The sequence below is a fragment of the Rhopilema esculentum genome, chromosome 4 (genome assembly GCF_057945365.1).
Source record: "Rhopilema esculentum isolate cy_ngs chromosome 4, ASM5794536v1, whole genome shotgun sequence".
NCBI classification, from domain to species: domain Eukaryota; kingdom Metazoa; phylum Cnidaria; class Scyphozoa; order Rhizostomeae; family Rhizostomatidae; genus Rhopilema; species Rhopilema esculentum.
In genome coordinates this window covers 4,298,036-4,320,233 of record NC_142818.1, presented here as the reverse complement: position 1 = coordinate 4,320,233, position 22,198 = coordinate 4,298,036, and the positions used below count along the sequence as shown (strand labels likewise).

Sequence of the window (22,198 nt, the reverse complement as noted above, 5' to 3'; positions counted from 1 at the left end):
GAAAGACCACGATGCCATACCCTGGGTTCCAGAGCGTCAAGTGTAGCAAGTGGGGCGTCGAGGAAATAGAGCGCGTTGTCTTTGCAAAGCATCATTTCTTGTTTCTGTACTTGCCTGGGGGCTCTCAACAAATATTTGGACAAAATATTCAGCATTGATTTACTTCGGACACAACGCAAACTTGCCGACGCCATAAGTCCAACCAATGGTCGGCCCGCCCTGGCTTATCCTTCTTTCAATTTTTGTCGGACTTCTTAAATTATTGGTCTTTTGAATATAATGTGTTGTAGAATTGCTGCAACCAAACTTTTTTTGCCATTTGAAATGGCACTTCAGGAAACAAATGACACGTTAGACCCAAATAATTTCTTGCTTATCATTCTCTTTCTGGTCGTTTTTGTGTTTTCAAAAATATGAAAAAGGCATTGAAAAAAGGAAACTTTTCACAACATACTAAAAGCTTTTTCGTCTGACACTACTCAGAGCATAAAACGTCAGAATGTCGGAATAAGGGTCCAAAAGAACACGATAGAAAATATATCCCCGATGTGGATCGAAATAGGCCAATCAGAATAACGCAAACACATGCGGCGTAGTTGTCTGGTCAGTGCCGCATGCCTTTAGAAAAATTACCACTGGAGTTCAGAAAACGAACTCCTTCTGTCTCTTCAATAGCGGTTTTTATAAATATGAAGATTGATTCTAAAACTGCTAGATGAAAAGACGACCCGGCTCTGCCAATTATCTCAAACATGTCGTCATTCTAGAGTTTTGCACAATCTGGGTTTTGCACAGTGATAAAAACATTGATATTTTCCATTTCTCCTTGACATTTTGTTATATTTCTATCAAAGAAAGGAAGAAACCAAATTGAATTTGCTAGGAATTGCGTTTTTGAATCCTGCCACAACAGCAAGATTTGTTCAAAAAATTAAAAAAAAGAGTTTCGGAGCCGTCATTTTGTTATTCATCGTCCTAAAACTTTCGTCACGTAAGTGTAGAGCTAATCTTTTTAGCTCAAAAACGGAATTCAAGAAAAGTTAACTTTTGATTTAAATTAAAAATATGTAATCGTAAAATCATGTTTAGACAACCATCAGTTTTCTGGATTAGTTTTAGGACAGGTATCATGTTTCCAGAATTTTTTCCAGAACAAGATCATTAAATTTTTTCTCGCAGGTACATCCCCTTAATCTTTTCCAAAGTAACCCTCCGGGGGCTCACCGCCTTTATTTTTTCTCTCTTTACAGATAATTGGCTCAAGGTTTGTTCAGGATATATCCCGAAATTCATCTTTTTGATAAAGAGCGACAACTTTCTATTTGTTGTCAATTTAAGAAACAATCCTGTTACAGCGTATCAACATTCATATCACAAGTTTTTGGACATATCTTGCAACGACAAAGTCTGCTGGGCTTTGTTAGCTGATGGTACAATGGCAAATTTTTTCAAAACAGACACAGGAATTGGGGGCTTACAAAAGGTAAGCTACTATTCTAGATGCTTGATGTTAGCGTCAACTAGTTGAAAGCTAGTGTTCAGCTAAACGTTGAATAAGACTGATGATGATGGCTTGATCATGTTCTTGTGCAGTCATACTGTCTTCTTCTCTCACTAATAACTTTTGCATACAGTTCATCTCGCTTACTAAGCTTTTAACTTTTTTGTTGCTCTTTTGAAATATCTACGCAACCTCATTGTATTTTAGTTCTTCACAAAAAAAGGTAATCAACAGCTTTCAACAGGGAGGCACAGGTTTGTGATCAGAATTAAAGATAACGCCGTACAATGGTTAAGACCAGCTAGTGGGGAACTGAATCCAACAACCATTGACACTGGCTTGACAGAACCTGTCAAGCATATCTCACTCATGTCTTCTGACATCTTGGTGGTTACGAATGATGGAAAAATTGTACTTATCAAGGAGGACGGTTTGTGTTCTTAATCTTTTCTTTTAATGAAAAAAGTTTTCTTTACGTAAATCAATCTGTTTTTAGATTCCAATCAAGGGGTTTTATGGGATAAGGTCGCACTTAGAGTTTTGCCATGACTTCTTGGCTTCTGCCCCATTCTTGTTGACCCCTTTACTACTGCCCCTAGCTCCTAGTTTTAAATTTTCGATGCCACTATCTAGAAGCTAAAAATTTGCCAGTACTAATGCAAAAATATGTTTTTAAGTACCCCTTCAGAATGCCTTTTATATAGACACGTATCAATTATAAAATTCATTTAGGCAATGAAGTACATTTTATAATCTTGAATAAGAAAACCGAACTATGTTTAAAGACAAAGGTTCTTTGGCGATGGTTGATGAATAAGATTCACATCCTATAGGTATTACACCAAATCTCTTAACTGCGTAACAAATGCTCGTGTAACAAATGTGTTTGGCCTAGCCTAAGTTTTACATGATTATGCGTAGTGAATATCTAGAGAGGAGGTTTTAAACGAAAAGTTTCATCTGATTTAAATCATATTTAATGAGCAGCGAATGGAGCTGATAATGCATATGGTGTGTTTGCATACTGTTAATGACTTTCCCAAGGTCCAGTGACGTCGCTAGCCCTAAAAAACTGGGTTGGACAACAAAGTTTTCTCGACCACGCCCTTAAAACTCTCGGAAAACGTGGGAAATGTCTTTTTCAGTTACTTTGACCTAGTTCAATTTTTTTTGAAAAGCAACTTTCTGAAGCAGCATTTTTCCTGATCATCCCCCCCCCCCAAACGATCTGATTATCCCCCCAAAGTTTTCAACGGATTTCAATAAAATTAGAAAATGAGCCTCTGGGAAAACTGAGGTGGACATGTCCACCTCAGTCGACCCCGTGGCGACCCACTGTTTCTATTATGAGGCTCAGCTGAAATATCAAGCCACAACAAAGGCGACATGATTTAGCTCGACATTTTTTCTATTCACCCTCTTCAAAACCTATGCTATGCCATAAAATTCTGACTTAAAACACTTTGTGTCGTGATTGAAGCACAATATCTTGTAACACCGGCCTAAAGTTTTAAACAAACTGGAAAACGCTGCTCAACAACAACAAAACCACTACCCATATCATCATAAAGGCCATTCAACATATGCGGTTGAAAAATTTGAAAGAATTTTTCTTATTTTTGACGACTGCCTTTTTCGTTGTGAACTTGACTTTTTTTGCAAATGTAAAAAAGAAAAGCAGCGTTTTTACAAGATTTCAACACTATTTACCACATTTCGCGGTAAGTCTTAAATATACATATTCTTCGATATAAAAAATTTCGCAAAGCGGACGTCTCTATGACCATATCTTGTAGATCGAGCTCTAATTCTTAATTCCTATGAATAATTACTTAGGATGCTGCTTTGATCGTTTTAGGCAAAGAGGCTTTCAGTATTCGGCATTCCAGTGGAAGGTATTTGGCAAATGTCGAATCGAAGTTTGCACTACGTCACGATTACTTTGATTTCTTCAAGAAAGAACCTGGCATTTGCTTGAAAGACATTTATTTGAATAAATATCTGACTATGTTGGGGGGAAAGATTTCAGTACAATCAAATTGCTTTCAGTTTTTGTATGGCAACGACTCTATGATACGAAAGAATGGCGAATGGTCTGAAGCTATGTCTTATGGTACACTTGAAAATGTCTACGTAAGACATTCCAATTATCGCACAGCGCTGGAAAGCGAGCAATGGGAAACAAATGCTGCAAGATTCTACTTTGTATTCAGTATGTGTGAATTTTTGAAGTTAGACCGTACAGTTAGCATAAAATTTTATAGCTAAGAATATAGTTCCTTCGTCAGGCTTTCTGTACGAGGACAATTGACGGTATAAAATGTATCATATCTACATCATAATCTGATAGAAAGCCTCTCTATTAACCAGTTGTTTAGTTTACTCCAAGTTATTTCAAGGATAGAGGCCTCTGGGAATGTATTTTTCAATAATCTAAAGTAAAAAGTAGAAATGGGTTACTTTTCGATATTAAAAGAGGGCTTAATCTTCTCCCTGACCAACATTTATAAGCAAATACATAATTTTACTCAGTCAAATGATATTGGTGATAATTGATTCTGTGAAGTAGTAAATGGCAATGCCCCTATAGCCTGCAAATTTTACCAAACCTTTTGTGTTCTTACCTTAGGCTCATTAAAGCAAGTAACGAATTTTGACCCAACTCGAGCAACCAGTGGTTTGTATTCATTAACTTTTAGAGTTTTTCAATCCTTTCAATAATTGCATATATTTTGCATGAAAATGCTTTCAGACTTTCAAGTAGACTAAGGTAAGCCTTCTTCGTGTTCACGACGCTTTAAAACAGCTTCTCGATCGTGTTTCAAGGAAAACGTGTTTGAATAGTCAAAACAAGTTTTTCGATACTCTAGTTAATACCAATACAATGATGCTAACAAAATGCCAATGCCTTCGCGAAGCAAATTAGACAAACATATTATAAACACTATCCATCTTTGAATACTTTATATCTTTGAATAGACGTTTGTTCCACATGACTTGTGAATCATTTATGAATATATACATTTGAATCTTTGGGGTAATATTTAGAATTTGTTTCTAATTCGCCTCTATGTCACCTGAATTCTTTTACTCGCTAAAAGATCTATACATGGCCCAGACTAAACGACTCTGGATCTTCTGTTCATGCTTCTCAAATATTGGTTAACACGAGTTTAGTATGGACAGTGAAGGGTTTTGCTTAATCTTTTTAAGCGCAATTTATTATTGCTCTCAAGAAGGGGAGAATCTAGGAACAATGAATAAGAAAGTGATTAAGATCCTTGCAAATTTGTATAATGTCTTAAATTAATCATTAAATTACAGTTTGCTTAAATCTGAAGAGAGTATCGAAATCTTTACTCAAAAGAGTATCAGAATTCTATGTTTCTTACTGCAATCGTCATGAACTGAGAACTGAAGACAGGAACTGCTCTTTTATAAACACATGTTGATAACAAAATTCTTCCAATTTTTCGTATCCATCTCACATTTGAAAGTGTAATACTAAGAGAAATTAGAAGAATCATTAAATGGCTTTTTCTCCAAATTTGTGAGATATGTGGTTAGATTCGTGTGCGCAATTTGTCACATTTCCACTCACAGCCATTTTATTTTCACGTGACCGGATAAAAACTTCACCGACATCAACATACGGGCTTCAATAGCCACAGGAGTATGAAACTTTTGACCATCGTTTCTTGTAACTCGCAAATAATAGAATATCATTCAAGAGCATGCCGCCTGTAGTACGAATTTGACCCATGGTGCATGTAGCCATGCTCTAAGGACTATATATAAGACAATTTTGTTGTTCTTTCTAAACAAAAACAGGCTGTATATTTTAAAGCATTTTGCTTGAATCCTTCCTAACGACAACTTTGTTCGCAGATTCATTTGATGGAGCATTAAAAGTTCAGATATTGGTAAGGTTTTGGCTCGAAGATTACGAATTCATAAAAAGCTTGAGTGAAAAGACTGGACCAGAAGCAAAAATGATCTTTGCCAAAGTGAAGACCGAGGTAGTATCTAAATGTTTTGATATTTTTGGTTAAATAAGTGGACAAGACGTAGTTTAACCAATTAAACTAATGTATGTAAGCCATTTGTGAACGTCATGACCCAGTGCTAGGCCAACTAACCTTCTCTGTAGGTTTCCACGTTCGGCTGTTCACTTCAACGTCTATGTTTTTTTACCGTCCTTCGTTGGCAAGACACTTTGGCTAGGATGGAAATTAAAAGTGGTCGGCAAACTTAATAAGTTCCCCATCCCAAATGCCATGCTGAACCTTGTATGGTAGCGGTAGCATTTTTTTGGCATGCGGTGTACCCAAGTCTACAGTTTGCAGCTTCTTGTTGCCAAAAAGCTATATATAGTTTCTTTCCTGTGGAAATTGGATTTTGAAAACAAGCAAAACTGCTGGAATGTAAATGTAAAGGGTAAATGGGTAGAAAATTTCTTTACTTTGTACTGAAAAAACATGCTGCTTAGGCAGTATTGAAATTTAAAAAAGATGTTTAAGTTATTTGCAAAATCTTTGAGGAAAGGTATTCAAGATATATTATCATACATACGCTAGAAAATATTAAAAATTATCATAATATTTTCAGAAAATTACACCCTTTGTTTTTCCTACAGGGGGTTCACAATCATTTGAAAGGCTCTTGCGCAACCGGCGTGTTTTGCGGCTATAATTAAAATCCAGCTTAATATCGTACAACATGACAATACAAAACCAGTCAATATCTCAAGACAACTGCCGCTAAGCATGCCGGTTGCCTTTAACCTTTTGTTTATCACAGATCATCCCCAAATATCTGTAACAAGCTGAATCGATAGATGCTTTCGATACTTATGCGCGTTTTATATCTTAAATAAGGTTTGAATCTTTTATTTAAATGTTTTTTGATTTTTTCGTACAACAATGAGTCTCTTTCTTTGCAGATTGGTCAATTATTTTTTGATAGCAGATACTACATGACCGTACAGTTTGATCGAATAACGTAAGTGAAATCCCTCCTTAGTTTTGTGATAACTGCTCATCATTTAAAGACACTCTGTCCAATGCAGTGAAATTCACGCACCTTTGAGCTTGATCAATAATTAAACGATTTGAACCAATCAGAGAGACAACTTTTATTTCAGAGCATTTGAATCAAATGACTGTGTTCCCGTTGTGTTAAGTTGTGGCTAAACAATTTTTGCCCTGGTTGGTCTGTGCGACAGATATGTCAACAACGAAAGGAAATGCTTTCGTTATCATTATTGAATTCAAGTAATTAAATCTTTTCCCGAAAGCTTTTGGCTGGCAGTTTCAAAAGTCGTCCACTACCGCAGCTAGGCCAGCCAAAACTAACAGCGTAATCGTTAAAGCGGGAAAACCAATTTTTCATTATAGCCAATCATTGAGGGGACAGACTGTCTCAAGGATAGCATCATGATGTAATAGTTCAGAAAATGAAATTACGTCTTGATAAGCAAATTATGGTATATGAAAAGCAAAAGATTATGAGACAATTTTAAAAACTATTGAAAAATTATAGTTTCCGAGAGCATTTAAATCATCTGTGTAACTGAAGTGTAATCTTAGAACATGTCAATTGGAACATTATACATAATCTGTAAAATCATTGTTTATGTAGTAAAATTTAATTCTTAAGGGCATTGCTTTTTCCCCAGCAGTTTGGGGTTTAAGTCTTTAACTGGCTTAAAAGCAATGGATGCAATAAAAATGGCCTAAGTCATTTGTCAATCAATGTTAGCCAATCAATAGGCGTGCGAGTGGTACCACACTCACTGATTGGCCAATTGTTGACTGATAGATGGCTTTAGTCCCTTTAGTATCCGTCAAATTCATTAAAGCAAAGGATACTTTGTTTGAATCGTAAAACATATCCCTTCTAGTCGTGGAAATAACGTCAATATCTGGTGCAACTTTTACGGAAATAGAACAGATACTTGTCCGAGACCCCTATACGTTGAATTCACGGCCATGATTCTTTTTGGGCATGTATCTGCTACAGAAAGAACAGTGCTGCTCTCTGAGAAATTTAAAGGAACGGACATGGACTGTCAAGGAAACAAGTGCTCATTTCAACGAACTGGTGTTGCCATTGGCGGTAAGTTTAACACAGGGTAACAATAGTGTAGATAATTGCTCCTGCTATCAAATGCCCTATTGATTTACAACGAATAAGCTATCTCGTCTCCAAACTTGTGTTCAAATTTAAAACATATTATTCATATTCTGCTGTGAGAACAAAACTTGAACGGAGCTATTTCTTCTTTTTCTTTAAAATGTTTGGTAGCTACATCCTTTCTATTACAGTTATTCTTCTTGTTTTATTTCATAAAAACAGATAAACCAGTTGCAACATACATGTGGTAATGAGATACTTAGCTTAACTGGAGTTGAAAGGCTCTTTTGTGAATTTTTGCATGAGCTTTCTCGTCATCTTCGCCAATTCCTGCATTGTCTCTAAAGGGATCTGATCTCGTATCCTTCCGACATAGTCATTTCTATTGCTCACCGAATTTTTGCTGCAGAAAAGCAATGGACAAACGCAGAATAAAGAGCCCTCTCTCAGTTGTTTTTGCACTTTTGGTTGTGATAATCGCTTCTTGGAAAACCTGGCAAGACAGTCACAATTTACTAATTTGATATTAAGGTTTTTTGTAGTGTGCTTGAATTGAAGTTTTTTCATTTAATTTTTTATTGCTATTGTATTCTTTATGTACAGTAAAAAATCTGTATTGAAGAGATATGATAATTTACAAGTTGCCAGTTGCCAGTTGCGAGTTGCCATTTGCGAGTTGCCAGTTGCGAGTTGCCAATTGACATTTGACAATTTGACAGAATGAAAAGTTCCTCGAAAGCTTAAATATTGAGCTTAGCATAATGGAAGAATGCCCTCTTGAAGTGTGGGACCTCCACAAGTTGGGTGCCTCCTACTATGGCCCAGACTCCATTATAATTCATGCTTTTAAAGTGAGACAAGAAATTAAGAATGTTTCAGTTCTAAAATGCATAGTTTTCATCTTGAATCAAGAGACTTTTCCATGGCCTGATCAGAACTTCTTCTGACAAAATGTGTACCTTTTTTGCCCCAGTCAACCCAACCCATTTAATATATTGATGAAATATCAACTCATTACTTTCATTGTTGAAATTACAACTTTACATCTGGTAATCTCTAAGATGAGCTGCTTCAGTAATTGATGTTAAGCCAAATAGTGTCATTAGAGAATAGCTTCAAATGTTGGGACAACAGAAGCTCATTGCATACGAGTACTCGCTTCAAGCAAAATGCGTCAATCTCAGAAGTAGTTTCCTGTGGAAAAAATAAAACATATATGCACCAGATGTCCAAAAATGATGTGTATGCTCAGCCTTTCCTGGATCATATACTGTAATGATTAGTCATGATAATCAGTTTGTAGCACAAAAATCAACTCAAATGTCAACTCAATTCACTAGCACCTGCTAAGTACAGTTACAGTACAGGTTAAATTGCTATGGGATTTTTTTCTTGACTTGCTTCAAAAATATAATTTTGCCAAGGGCTTTTTAAAACAAATGGCACCAACAACGGTTTTAAACCAGATAACTAATTGCAACACTCTTTATTTGTTTTAAATCACCTACATAAACTTCTTGTACTGCAAACTATGAAAATATGGTCTTTCAAGTAATCAATTTTGAACAATATAGAAATTCTGCATTACTGTTGATGTTGTTTTCCTTTTGTTTTGTAAAAACTTTTCATTCAAAGATACCTTTGGAGGGAACAATATTGAAACAAGATCGCACTGACCTTTTAATGCCATCCCTGCCATTTAAAACTGGGGGGAGTTTTCAAATAACATTGTTTAATATTTATTTTAGTATTAGATTGTACACTTGTCATTACACTTTTTTCTAATTCTTTGATATACCTATTCTTTGAATGTATGGCAAAATTTCACATACATCATCTAAGCCTGCCAAAAATTTTATTTAAATGAGACTTTTCCCTTGAAAGCACTGAAAACTTCAACTGCAAAGTGTTTTGAAAATACTTTAGCGCAACTGATTAATCATTTCCTATTTATAAGCAGAGTACATAGAAAGCAAATTAGGTTCTTAAACAAATATTTCAACTTCTTCCCTTTCCGCAGTCAGCCTCCATTTTGAATGTTGCTAGGAGAAAAACAGGCGCCTGGACCCGGAAAGTGGCCTGGGGGAAGCTCTTGGAGCAGGGAACGGTCGAAGCTCAATGGATATCCTTTGAGCTAAATGGATATCCAATGGATATCAATGGATAACATATTTTTACTAACTGAATTTCTTAACGCACAATGAGGTATAAGTGTTATACTTTGGGGTTAAAAAGAATGAACTGACATGATGAAAAATCAACTTGCAACTGACAACTCGCAGCTAACAATTCGCAACTGACAACTCGCAACTGACAACTCGCAACTCGCAAAATATAAGCCCTCTGTATGGAAAACCGTCAAATAAGTCATTATCCTCGGCTAAGAACGCTAAATCCCTTGTAGTGTTTATCGGTGATCCCGATATCAAATTGATGTCAATGGAGGAAATTGGTGCGTCCATCAGAGCCAAGTTTCAGTACTTTAACGGAGTAAGCTCCGTGATACAGGCTGGTTATAAAGTGAACCTAATAGCAGCACCCATCATTCAACCATCCTTAAAAATCCACCATTCTTCTATCATCGACGAAGGTGCAACGTTCTTCATGAATTTCAACCCATACCACAGAGTCACTGGAACAATATGCCCAAAGAGCCTTCAAGATGATGCAAGTGGTTGTACTAAGCTAAATTTCACCACTTTGGCAATTGGTGAGTCTCTTTGTCTTAGATTCTTAGCTTATTTACAATGATTTTTCTCAACCTAAAAATGCTTTTCAAAAACCCTAATTTCCCGGTAGAACGATAGAGCGGCTGATATGCAATTTATGACAGGTGCACTCTAATGAATTCTTAAAGGTGTTGCAAACAATTTTAAGAAGCTATGCCGTGTGGAACAGTTGAATTCAGAAGCGATTAAAGAAGCTCTTAGCAAATTTAGGGATGAATTTGAGACCTCAAGCAAAAACATAAATGTCTGAATTTATTTTGCTTTCAAGAACCTTTCTCTCGCAGCCTCCAAGATTATTCTTCCCGAACAATGCTTGAATTTGTTTACTTTTCGGCTAGATACATAATCTTTAAAGTTTTATATTTCGAAATACTGTTTGCACGCTTGTATACCACCGTCAATTTCTAGACTAGAGTTCGTTTGTCTTTTTGGTTGAGGGATTTGAACTCAGGAGTTGTTCGAAATAGATTCTTAGTACATGTGGCATATACAAGTAGAAGTTGCTTATCACAATTACATGTAGCCATAATGCCGATGTCTTGATATTCTAGTTTTCTATCTCTTCATAATATTCTCTTATACCTTCTACATACATTTAACTAATCCCATTTCATCGTTTGATTTGCAATGTTTTAAAGATTCCAAATCTCAACCTTGAAGTTTTTCAAAAAGATTGCTTATTTTGTCGCCTTGAGATGAAAGGGAGATGACTTCTCTTTTTCTAAAATTCGAAGATATTGAATGACTAAAAGATGGACAAAGATTTTTAGGACCACCTCTTTACTTTGCTTATCATTTATTTCAGCACCTACTGGGATGACATCATACATGCAATGTTTGGAAAAAGAATCCAAAATGCTGACATTTGCCATGAACAAAATTGATATTATAAGGTGGAATGGCCAGCCTCAAGCTTACTCGATATATTACAAAGAAACAGCCAAGAGCAATCAAGTTGACAAGTATTTTGTCCCTTGCAACCTGACCAGCTTCTCACAATATAAATTTGTTGAAGAACCTGTAGGTGATGTCCTTGGTAAACAACATAAAACAACCCTGACTGGTCTTGAAGCTTTTATGAAATATGAAATCTACGTAGCAATCAATACTTCAATGGGGCTTGGACCATTTGCTGGTATCATTTGCGAAACAATAGAAGGAGGTATTTTGTTTTCCTAGGCTTTCAAGATAGTGATTCCCTTTTTTATCAATTAAAAGTCCAATTGCGTGGTGACTAAACGAGAACACCAAAAAAAATCTGTTTTTTTTTGGAGTTTTAATGATCTCGGTAGAAGAAAATTATAGTAAGCTGAAAGAAAATTTTGAAGAGCCTTGCTTGTGAAAGAGCAGTATTGCCGCAGGAATAAATCTAATTCCGTGTTGATTATGAAATTTATAAACTAAGCCTAGCCAGCAGTAATTTGTTGTGTCTTCGTCTCACTAGCAACACGTGCCAGATTTGACTAGTTAATTTGCTACATATTTAACCTCTTTTGCACATTTAGAGGCATTCAAAGGTTTTAGAAATAGATTGCGACTTTATTAAACACTGTTATTATTGGTAAAAAAACACAAGTAATAACTATATATTCGTCCGGAAGATTCGTTACCTTCTACTCCTAGTCGTCCAGTCTTCGCTTTTGTGAATGCAAAGAAAAAGTTTTCCAATCCTTTTTACATGTAGAATATTTTGAACGAGGGGCGGAGATCAGTATAAAAAAGATCTATGAATGATTTCTAACCGTTTATTATGCAACGAACTACAGCTAAGATCTGTCATAGAACTCCAGCTAAGACCAATATCATTATCTAATCACGTCATTTGAAATGTCAATCAAACTGTGCAATGCCTTGGCTCAGACACCATAGTATGAAAGCTGCCTAATACTAATGAAGCATTTTACGTTAATGTTGCATTTACAATGATAATCTAAACAGGAAAACCTGTTTTGAAATTTTTCTGACAAAGACATAAATACTACCATGCTACGTTTTTCTTTCAAAGCGCCTGATGCTGCGCCTACGAATATCAGAATCGAGCAAATACATCCAAACAAAGTGAATGTGTCATGGATTCCTCTTCCAAATGATCCTGAGGTGTGGAACTCAAACAACGAGGCGAGTTACGGTTACAATTTGGAATATATGGAATATACTGAAGGGGAAGCATCGCCAGCTCTAATCGCAAAAGAGACAAAAGATTCTTCATTGATAATTGAAGATCTGCATGAAGGTCGTGGATACAAATTTCGTATCGCAGCTAAGTCAAGTGGAGGTGCTGGCAATTGGTCCGAAGCATTTTGTATTCGATTGCTAGATGCTGGTATGGTTTTGCTAGCTCTTCAATAAATATAGAATTCTTAATTAAAGCGATATAATCATGCATATGATTGGCGTATGGGCTATACCCGCAGTTTTTGTTTGAAATGACAATAAAAACTTTAATAGCTTGATGGAGATCTATGATAAAATACATCAACGGGGGAACTTTTAAATATAACCCATAAATAATCCAAGTTTTCTTAACCAGGCAGGTAATAAACGATTCTCTCGCATAAAGAAACCAATAGATCGAACACAACCATAACAATTAGAGATATTTTGCTGCCAATGTATTTGGACTCACTGCAGTTGTTAGCGTCCATTTTCTTAGAGTTTCAATTGTTCGTTCAAACTATTTGCAGCTTTAGCTTCATATCATCCACATGTCGTTGATGTTGTTTTTGTTTTTGTTGTTGCTGTTCCTAATTTTGTAAATGTAGTTTTGTTGTTGTTGTTTTTAATCTTGTTCTCGGTTAGTAAAACATATTGAGGTGAGATTTATTTCAGTCAATGTTTCCAGCATTATTATAGTTGACAAAAGCTTTCCATCAGTTCACTTTTATTCATACTTTGTGTAATTCACTTCTTTTATCACCAAGTCTTTTGTTTTGTAACGTGGATATTCATTTTTCGATCAATTCTTTGAATAACTTGAAAATATCAACCGAAAAAGTACGTACTGTGTTGATGCCTCAATATTCCCCTGTTATATTAAAGATATCTTATAGATAGACTCGATTTCAAACCGTTGATATTCATCGACTTTTCTATATGCTGATATCTATTTTCTCTTTGCAGCTCCTGGTAAAAAACCCGGCTCAGTAACTGCGAAGTATTTGAATGAGACTGCCATCAACGTTGATATTGATGCATTAAAAGATTTATATGAAGAAAATGGGCTGATCAGATTTTATAATTTGACAGTAACTGAACGCGAAACTGGCGTGGTCAAGATCTTTACAGTACAAAATGACCTTGAAATGACTTCCAAGATACTTGTGACCAAACAGAATGGCTCCGCTCAAAATTCTGCAATCAGTTGTGAATGGATTTACCGTGAGAATGCTTCAAAATCTTCGAAACCGAAAACCTTTATTGTTCCAAATCTTAAGTATTATACAGAATATAATATTTCAGTGTCGGCATGTACCGAAGCTGGATGTGGGAACTCTATAGAAACACTGGCGAAAACAGATCAGTACCGCCCAACTTGCCCACCTCCAAATGCAACAATTGACGTTATTAACTCTACATCTTTGCTGTTAAAGTGGCAGCCATTGACGAAATCGTGCATCCACGGCATACTTACCAAATACCGCGTTTCTTTTGCCGAAGAAAATAGCTTTCTGACAAACAACACGAGCTTTGTTAAGTTTAACGGCTCAAACCACAAAGTACCATTTTATATAGATAATGATCTAGGTGAACTGACACACGTACATCTTGACAGTCTTAAAGAGTATGTCAAGTATTGTTTCAAGGTTACTGGATATACTGTTAAAGGAGATGGTCCTCCTTCCCAACTTCACTGCGCCACAACGCTGCAAGACCGTAAGTTAGAACTCTCTTCTTCAATTGAAAAACGAAGTTCACATGTAATCTGTATTCTGAAAAAGAGGCCTTCTTTTTCAAAATACAGATTAAATGTCAACTTCGTTTTTTGCCTTCAAGGCAATGTAATAAAACATAATTAGATGTAATATCACGCTTTGGTGTATAGAACAGTTTCTGAGTTGCAACTTAGAGTTTTACGCTTTAATGTAATAATAAGCAACAACAGGTAGATCTCTGCCAGACCGGTAAACATACATTTTCAACGGAGTTATCATATACTATTTTGCATTAGTTTTATAATATTATATTATACTTTGCTATATTATTTCATATCATATTATATCATTTTGATATGATTTAAAATATTTTTATATCATTTTAAACTATATCATTCTAAATTATATTATATTATATTATATTATATTATATTATATTATATTATATTATATTATATTATATTATATTATATTATATTATATTATATTATATTATATTATATTATATTATATTATATTATATTATATTATATTATATTATATTATATTATATTATATTATATTATATTATATTATATTATATTATATTATATTATATTATATTATATTATATTATATTATATTATATTATATTATATTATATCATATCATATCATATCATATCATATCATATCATATCATATCATATCATATCATATCATATTATATTATATTATATTATATTATATTATATTATATTATATTATATTATATTATATTATATTATACTATATTTTATTATATTATATTATATCATATTATATTTTAACATACTATATTTTATTCTATTTTATTGCGTTTTATTTTATTCTTTTTTATTGTATTATATCTAAACTATTATTTTGATTATATTCTAGGTCCTCATGGTGCGCCAACTAATGTAACAGCCAATGTAACCTCCAGCCGATCTTTCAACATCAAAATGTGTGTTCCAACCCTTGATGACGCTAATGGAATCATAACTCAGTATACAGTTTTCTTCAAGCTTGTAGAGTATGAAGATACAAGAGAAGAGAATGTAACTAGAAAACTGCTTCCAAATGCTACGTATGAACATTGTACAGAAGCTGATTTTGATGGGCTGCGAACATTCTCAGAGCATGATGTTCAAGTTGCTGCTTGGACCATAATTGGGATGGGCCCAAGGAGTATCAACACATTTTTCAAGACATTCGAAGACGGTAACGACCTTTAATGCTAACTCACTACAGGCCATGTCCCCAGGGGCGTCACTTGAGGGGGTATGGGGGTTCACCCATACGACTTGATAACGAGTACATGCTCGAAACGTCATGTTTTTAACAATCAATCTATTATGTTTTCATTCTGGTACTACATCTATTTGCTAACTATATTATCGTCATCTGCTCTTACGATGAAACGACTATTCGTTGTTCGTCTCTATTTGCACTTTTGAAACCGCTTTTGTAATTTTCTAAACCCGCTCCTAGTTTAAATGCTTTCAGATTAGAACATTCTACAAAACGGGATATTTTGTTAATTGTGTTTTCAGGAGGTATTCCAGGTATCTTTAGATACTATATTCGATCTAAATGTTCGATATGGAGAAAGACAGGGAAACCGGATGTGGAACATCAACAGATACTGTTATTAAGCGATTTAGCATAGAAATGTAGCTATTCTGAAAAAAAATTCTAGATGTTGTGCTCTAGGGAGAACAGCACTTTCCATAAAGGATTCTTGAAAAGTATTATTGTTAGGAACGTGATAGTGTGTTTAGAAGATCGTAGACAGATCAGTTTGGTTGTTTCGGCGAGTTTTGTTGTTTCAGCAAGTTCCGTTGTTTTTGGCAAACCAAGCAACTATCAACCGCTACAAACTTATTGAAATAAAAAATTACAAACTCTTTGATTTCGAAAGCAGAATTCGTAAAGAAGATGATTTTCAAAACTTATCAATGTTGCAGTAAATTTCTGCTTGTAATTGCTTTGTCAATCATGTTTACAAAATTGCAAAAAAGCAGCTCTGCACTGGCAAGAGATATTGGAAAAGAACGTCACTTTTGATATCATTTCGTGGCGCTTTGGAAATCTCTTGACAAATTGCAGCACTTATTGCGAGTTCTAGAAAAATTGCGGCACTTGTTGCAAGTTCTAGTAAAATTGTGGCACTTGTTGAGAATTCCTCGCAAAATAACAGGGTCTATTGAAAGTTAACGCTCAATTTATCTAGATTTCTCCTTTGTCATGTCATACATGTTATTTTTTATAAGAAACAAATAACTTTCACTGACACTCGATGTTCTAATTTTGTAGATGATTTTGGCTCAGATGTCGTCGATGATCTTAGTATTGTTCTTATTTAAACATTTATTTTTTTATCTTCCACGAGCTATTTTGTCTGAAGCTTTGTTATTTAAATGTCAAATTATTTAATTTTTGCTTACCATTTTAGTTCCGTCCACCTGCCTTCACAACATAACTTCTTCCCACGTGACGGAGAGAACATCTACCATTTCCTGGTTGCCAGTTTCCCGCCTTGATTTGAATGGCGAATTCCGCAAAATAAAATTGCAGATAACCGAGAAACTGCAAGATGGCAATGTTTCTTTGTCCCGCACTATTTACATTGATGCATTAAACATTGTTGGCATGTTTCGCTCGGTTATGAATGCATTTGTGAACCTGACTGACTATTCTAATAACTCACATGGTGCTAGATATGATTATTCATCACGTTGGCATTCTACAAAACTAGTAAGTTTGAAACCGTACGCTTCCTACGAGGTGCTGATGTCATCCTGCACCACACCAGGTTGCGGACCCGAGTGTGGGACCAGTTTCCTCACAAATGAAACAGGTGCGTTTTACCAACTGTGTCTATATTTTTTGTGCAATCAATTTGACTTGACTTCATCTTTAGCAATTTTGATCAGTGAATAATTCGACATTTCATCAGGGAACGGTTTTTTGTGTTCCTAATTGAAGTTCTTAGGCCCTATTCTTTCGGGGAATTCCAGGAAAGCTGTCTGTCTTAAAAGTGTCTGGCAGTGGGATTGATGCCAAAGTCAATGTTGTTATCAAAGTACAAATTATTCACCACTGTACATGATCATGCGTAGCTATTTCGCACTTTAACTCTCATTAAAGCTACGTCTCACAAAATTAGAAAATTCCAGGGATACTCTCTGTAAATTTATATTTGTGAACATCAATGTTAGATATCTTTAAGAAGCTAGGCTCGTTTGGTAAATTCCTTTTTTATAAGTAACTGTATGTAGAAAACTCAAGGTTTCATTATTGATGTAAGAAGCTTAGAAAATCAATCAATAATTATAAAATCCAGCCACTTTTGCTACTAAGTATAAAGCCTTACTGCATATTGCTATCGGGCAGTTTTTTCCAAAATGTCCGATCATGCAGCTGTAACAGTAAGGTATTATAGCTCATTTGAATATCCTATTTCGTTTTAACAGCGCCAGCTGGAGTCGTGAGAAATCTTGAAACGAAAGTTATCACGGCAGACACGATTGGAATTTCATGGAAACCAGTTGAAGTGAAGGAGCGACATGGCCTAATCTTACGATACGAAATTAGCTGGCTAAACGAGTGTCTGGAGATCGAACGAGACTGGCCTCTTTTTAAGGAAAGGAAATGCGGAAACAGTTTGTCACGTGATGTCCCTCAAACTGGTAAATTGATTATCGAGAGCAATAAAACATCGGTTATCCTGACGAACCTGGTGCCGTTGAGTACATATTTGTTTAATATCACTGCTGCTACTAGCAAAGGGAACGGACCTGTTTACAACTGGAGTTTTCATCTCCCCGAAAGCGGTAAGTGATTAAGTTTCTTTTAATGTATACACATTTTTTTCTTCAGGGTGTTCTCTTTTTCAATCAAGTTAAAGTACCTCTTTCCGATAAAGCTTGTTCGCTTTGTGTACTGAAACGATTCATCCACTTATCAAATACTATATAGTCAATATTTTAACAAATAATGACTTTAAATTCTAGTGAAGAAAGCAAAATCTATTGCTTTAAGTATTCAGAATGTAATAATTTCATTTCAAAATGATACGAAATGACATTCAAAAGAATGAGAATCTTCCGGACTTGGGAAATAATTTCATCTTTTCAGATTTCATCTAGGCCCTCAAAATATCCCTAAAGGCATGCAACCGGTTTATTCATGTAGATTATTTTTCTTCTGCAATTAAACATGATCTTTCCTTTGACACATTTGCGTTTTTCTTTCATAGCACCATATGTTGGACCGGTAATCGACAAAATTGAAAACACAAGTTCCACAAGCATTAAGTTGAACTGGACCGAAATACCAATTGAACAGCGCAATGGTATCTTAATTGGTTATGTTTTAAAGTATCTAGAAGCAGAAACAGTTGCGTATGGAATTTATTCGTATCAAGAAGTCTTCTTTCCAGTTTCAAATACAGAGGTGTATGAGTATGAAATTGTGGGCCTTCAAAGACACACTTTCTACAACATATTGATAATTGGGAGAACCCTTTCTGCAAATGGAACAGCCACTAATATTACAATGCAAACCGGTCCTTATGGTGAGTAGCAACCTTTCACTAGCTGAATCACAGCTACTTGTTATTGCAATTCCTGTCAATGTACAATCTTAGATCTTTAGGGCATTATCTTTACTTGAAAACGGCTAATTCGAGTCTGAAATCACTGTCATACGTCATGTTCAAATTAAGCTTACGAATAGTGCAGGGTTTGCTTTCTGTCTTCTAGCTTTTAATAAATTTCACAATCAACCTTAAATTCTCCCGCTGATGATTTATCCATTGGAAGTGACTTTAACAAAAAGTTTCAATATTAAGCATACCCCTAAAGACTTTGTACCTCATGTACGGTCTGGTTATGCCTAGTAAATGGTGATTGGACATTGTGGTCAGAATGGAGCAGATGCACTCAGTCCTGTGGTAGTGGTGGTACTCAAAAGAGAGAAAGATCCTGTACAAACCCAGCCCCGTGGAATGGAGGGGATGATTGCATTGGCCAAAGCCACGAAATAGAATGGTGCAACACACACCTCTGCTCAGGTATTGATTCTAATCGTGATAACGAGATTTGATGCACAATAAAACGGATATGAGGTTAGGTGTCTTGCATGCCCCTGTAAAAAATATGGGAAGAGACCCCGTCCAAAGATAAATGTAATTTTTATATTGTTTAATAAATATATGCATACATATAACTGCTATCTTTAGGGGCTTTCACGTCTGCCACGTTTGATGAAATGCAACTGAAAGTCCAATTCCATGCCATTCGATAAGGAAATTGATTCTCAGTATCTTGAGACTGCCTTCGAAAGCCTGATAGCAACAAATAGAAATACATTTAAAAGCAGGCATTTGGGTATTTTTGTATCCATACACTTTCTTTACGTGATAATTTTCTTTCAAGTCTAACTAGAGGGTTATTCTGTCAAATAAAGCTTATACTTTAAATAGCAGAAGTTTAAACAGTTGTGTGAAATTATGTAAGTGAAATTATGGAACTTCACACATTACAAAAACTCATACCACCCTATAACTACCTTCAACTCCCATCTTTGTTGACGGATCATTCTGAAAAGTATTGTATGAAAAATCCAAGTGATTTACAAAAGATATATCTTAGTTTTCGAACTTCAAGGTAAATTCCTCGCAAATCCGAATGATGACTGTAATGGAGCGTGCGCCAGTATGGGACTTACTTGCGTCAAAGATCTAGAAATCACATCAGAGACAAAAGTCACCGACTTCCAGCACGTTGTCACACCTTGCAGTGTTATTCTCCAATCCTGGTCCTTAAGTGCTAACTCTAGTCTTACTGAGAACACAGGAACTTGTGCTGGAAAACCAATGTTACTCGGATGCATTGCATATGGGACAGAAACTAAACGGAGAATATGCAATTGCTACAACAAAGGTCAGTAAACAGTTTTTTCCTTGTCCTTCGTAAATATGAAAATAAAGGTCATTTTGAAGGCCTAATTTGCCAGCGCATTAATCTTGATTTTCAAATTCACAAACTGCCGCAAAGAGGCTTACAACATGCGCTTTCAAAGTTGTCGTGTTGCTATTCCTGATTTTAGTGGATATATTCATTAAACTTTAGTCTATCATTCTTTATTACTAAAGTCACTCTACTGCAAACAGTCACTTAAATTTAACTCTAATGTACTAGTCAATTCTCGGTTTCCAGTTGACGTCATCGATTTTGCATCTTGCCATCTACAGACCTTTGTCAAGAATGGACCTCAGTTTTAAAAATGTCAAGTTGAAATCAGCCTTTACTGAATAATACAAGACAGTTGGTTGCTTGTAACTACGTTTTAAAAATTCTGATATTTCTGAAGTTTTGACCGGAATTTGCTACTGCAGTGACATTGCTTCACTGCAGCAGAAAGTTTTAGTGAATCATACAGGAAATGCTAAGTTTTGAAGACGGCGGCGTTATTCGCTTTCTGACTGTCAAAACAACAAGAGATTTTCGGCACAAAATAATTTCAACATTAGATTCCGATTCCATCATAAATGTTTTGGCAAATATGAGAAGCTTAATGAAAACCATGAATTGAAAAACCAGTTAGCTATTTGTTTACTTTTTCAGCTGAGATTGGCTTCGGACAGTGGGCCCCTTGGAGCTTTTGTACTGCGTCCTGTGGAGGAGGAATACAGACAAGCACTAGGACATGTTTGCTAGGCGAAGGACAGTGCTCCGGGAAAGCATTCTTTCAAAAAGATTGCAACGAAAATCCCTGCCCGGGTAAAGCTTCATATGCATAAAACTATCAAAATACCATTCTTACACTAATATGAATGTTTTTTTCATTCGAATAACTGTGATAAACACCTACAAATAAGTTGAATGCCGAACAACAATTATTCATGGGTATTTCATGTAATTTACCATTTTTCGAATGACTCTAGGTGTTAGTTTTCATTGAGTTTACCATACAAACTAGTTTTTATATTCGAGCATAGCCCGAAAAGTATGATAACGGGCTATAATCGAAACGTCGTTAATTATTTTAAAAAATTTTTCCTGGTACAATTTACCTACATTGATCGTTATTTAAATTCATCATATTGTACCGCACGCATTTTAGTATATTTAAGAGATTTTGGAAGTTGCTTATCCTTTGTCGCAAAAACTCTTTCTTGGTTATTAGTTAAGCTTTCCGCTTAAAAAAAGCTTATAAAAATTTTTTATTGTGCGCATGAATCGTCTTGGACTTATTTTCCATTATGCACACCTTTTCAATTATATAGGACGCTTAATAATCGCCATTGTTCTCATATCTTCCCTTCAGTTAACGGTAACTGGGGCCAGTGGACAGAATTTCAAAAGTGTAACCAAACTTGTGGTTATGGATACCGACATAGATATAGAAAATGTGACAGCCCTGCTGCGGCACACGGTGGAAGGAACTGTTCTGGGACATCTGTTGATGCTGAAGGAGGATGTAATCCACAGGTTTGTCCAAGTAAGTGGGTCATTTTTGGAAGTTCATTTGTTGGCAACAAAAATAATCTTTACCATTTTACTGTTATTAACCAACTTTGTCACAGTATCACAGGTTGTTCGCATAGCTCCCGTACCACGTTACAATTTGCGTTACTATTAGCTGCAGAACCGGACTGATGGTTGTTCTTGGTGCCAACATGGTGCCAACATGGTGCCAACATGGTGCCAACATGGTGCCAACATGGTGCCAACATGGTGCCAATTTAAATTCCAAAACCAAATAGGCCCAATGATAAGCTCTATTTATGCAGCAGCATCAAGCCCAATTTGGGCTCAATTAGGCCCTAATAAGCTTAGATCATGCTTTTGTTAGCTCGTTATTATATAAGTCAGCCTAGGCTTGGTAATGTTTGCTTCTCCTAGGTAGATAGATTTAGTAGTAATTTTACGTTGCATCATATGTAAAAAGTTA

At 35.5% G+C, this 22,198-nt stretch overlaps 1 protein-coding gene across 2 annotated transcripts in view; it reads left to right on the top strand.

The window, feature by feature from the left end:
- Positions 1–22,198, top strand: part of LOC135691228 (uncharacterized) — a 60,685-nt gene that overhangs the window by 24,115 nt on the left and 14,372 nt on the right. For both annotated transcript variants that reach the window (XM_065209034.2, XM_089116079.1), the window contains 19 exons: positions 1,251–1,483; positions 1,709–1,931; positions 3,360–3,713; positions 4,131–4,178; positions 5,390–5,520; positions 6,444–6,502; positions 7,404–7,618; positions 10,041–10,346; positions 11,171–11,527; positions 12,371–12,688; positions 13,486–14,238; positions 15,134–15,457; positions 16,692–17,096; positions 17,713–18,072; positions 18,498–18,815; positions 19,140–19,313; positions 19,909–20,184; positions 20,869–21,024; positions 21,572–21,745. In XM_065209034.2, the coding sequence (XP_065065106.2) occupies positions 1,251–1,483; positions 1,709–1,931; positions 3,360–3,713; positions 4,131–4,178; positions 5,390–5,520; positions 6,444–6,502; positions 7,404–7,618; positions 10,041–10,346; positions 11,171–11,527; positions 12,371–12,688; positions 13,486–14,238; positions 15,134–15,457; positions 16,692–17,096; positions 17,713–18,072; positions 18,498–18,815; positions 19,140–19,313; positions 19,909–20,184; positions 20,869–21,024; positions 21,572–21,745 (5,184 nt within the window). The remainder of the gene's footprint in view (positions 1–1,250; positions 1,484–1,708; positions 1,932–3,359; positions 3,714–4,130; positions 4,179–5,389; positions 5,521–6,443; positions 6,503–7,403; positions 7,619–10,040; positions 10,347–11,170; positions 11,528–12,370; positions 12,689–13,485; positions 14,239–15,133; positions 15,458–16,691; positions 17,097–17,712; positions 18,073–18,497; positions 18,816–19,139; positions 19,314–19,908; positions 20,185–20,868; positions 21,025–21,571; positions 21,746–22,198) is intronic.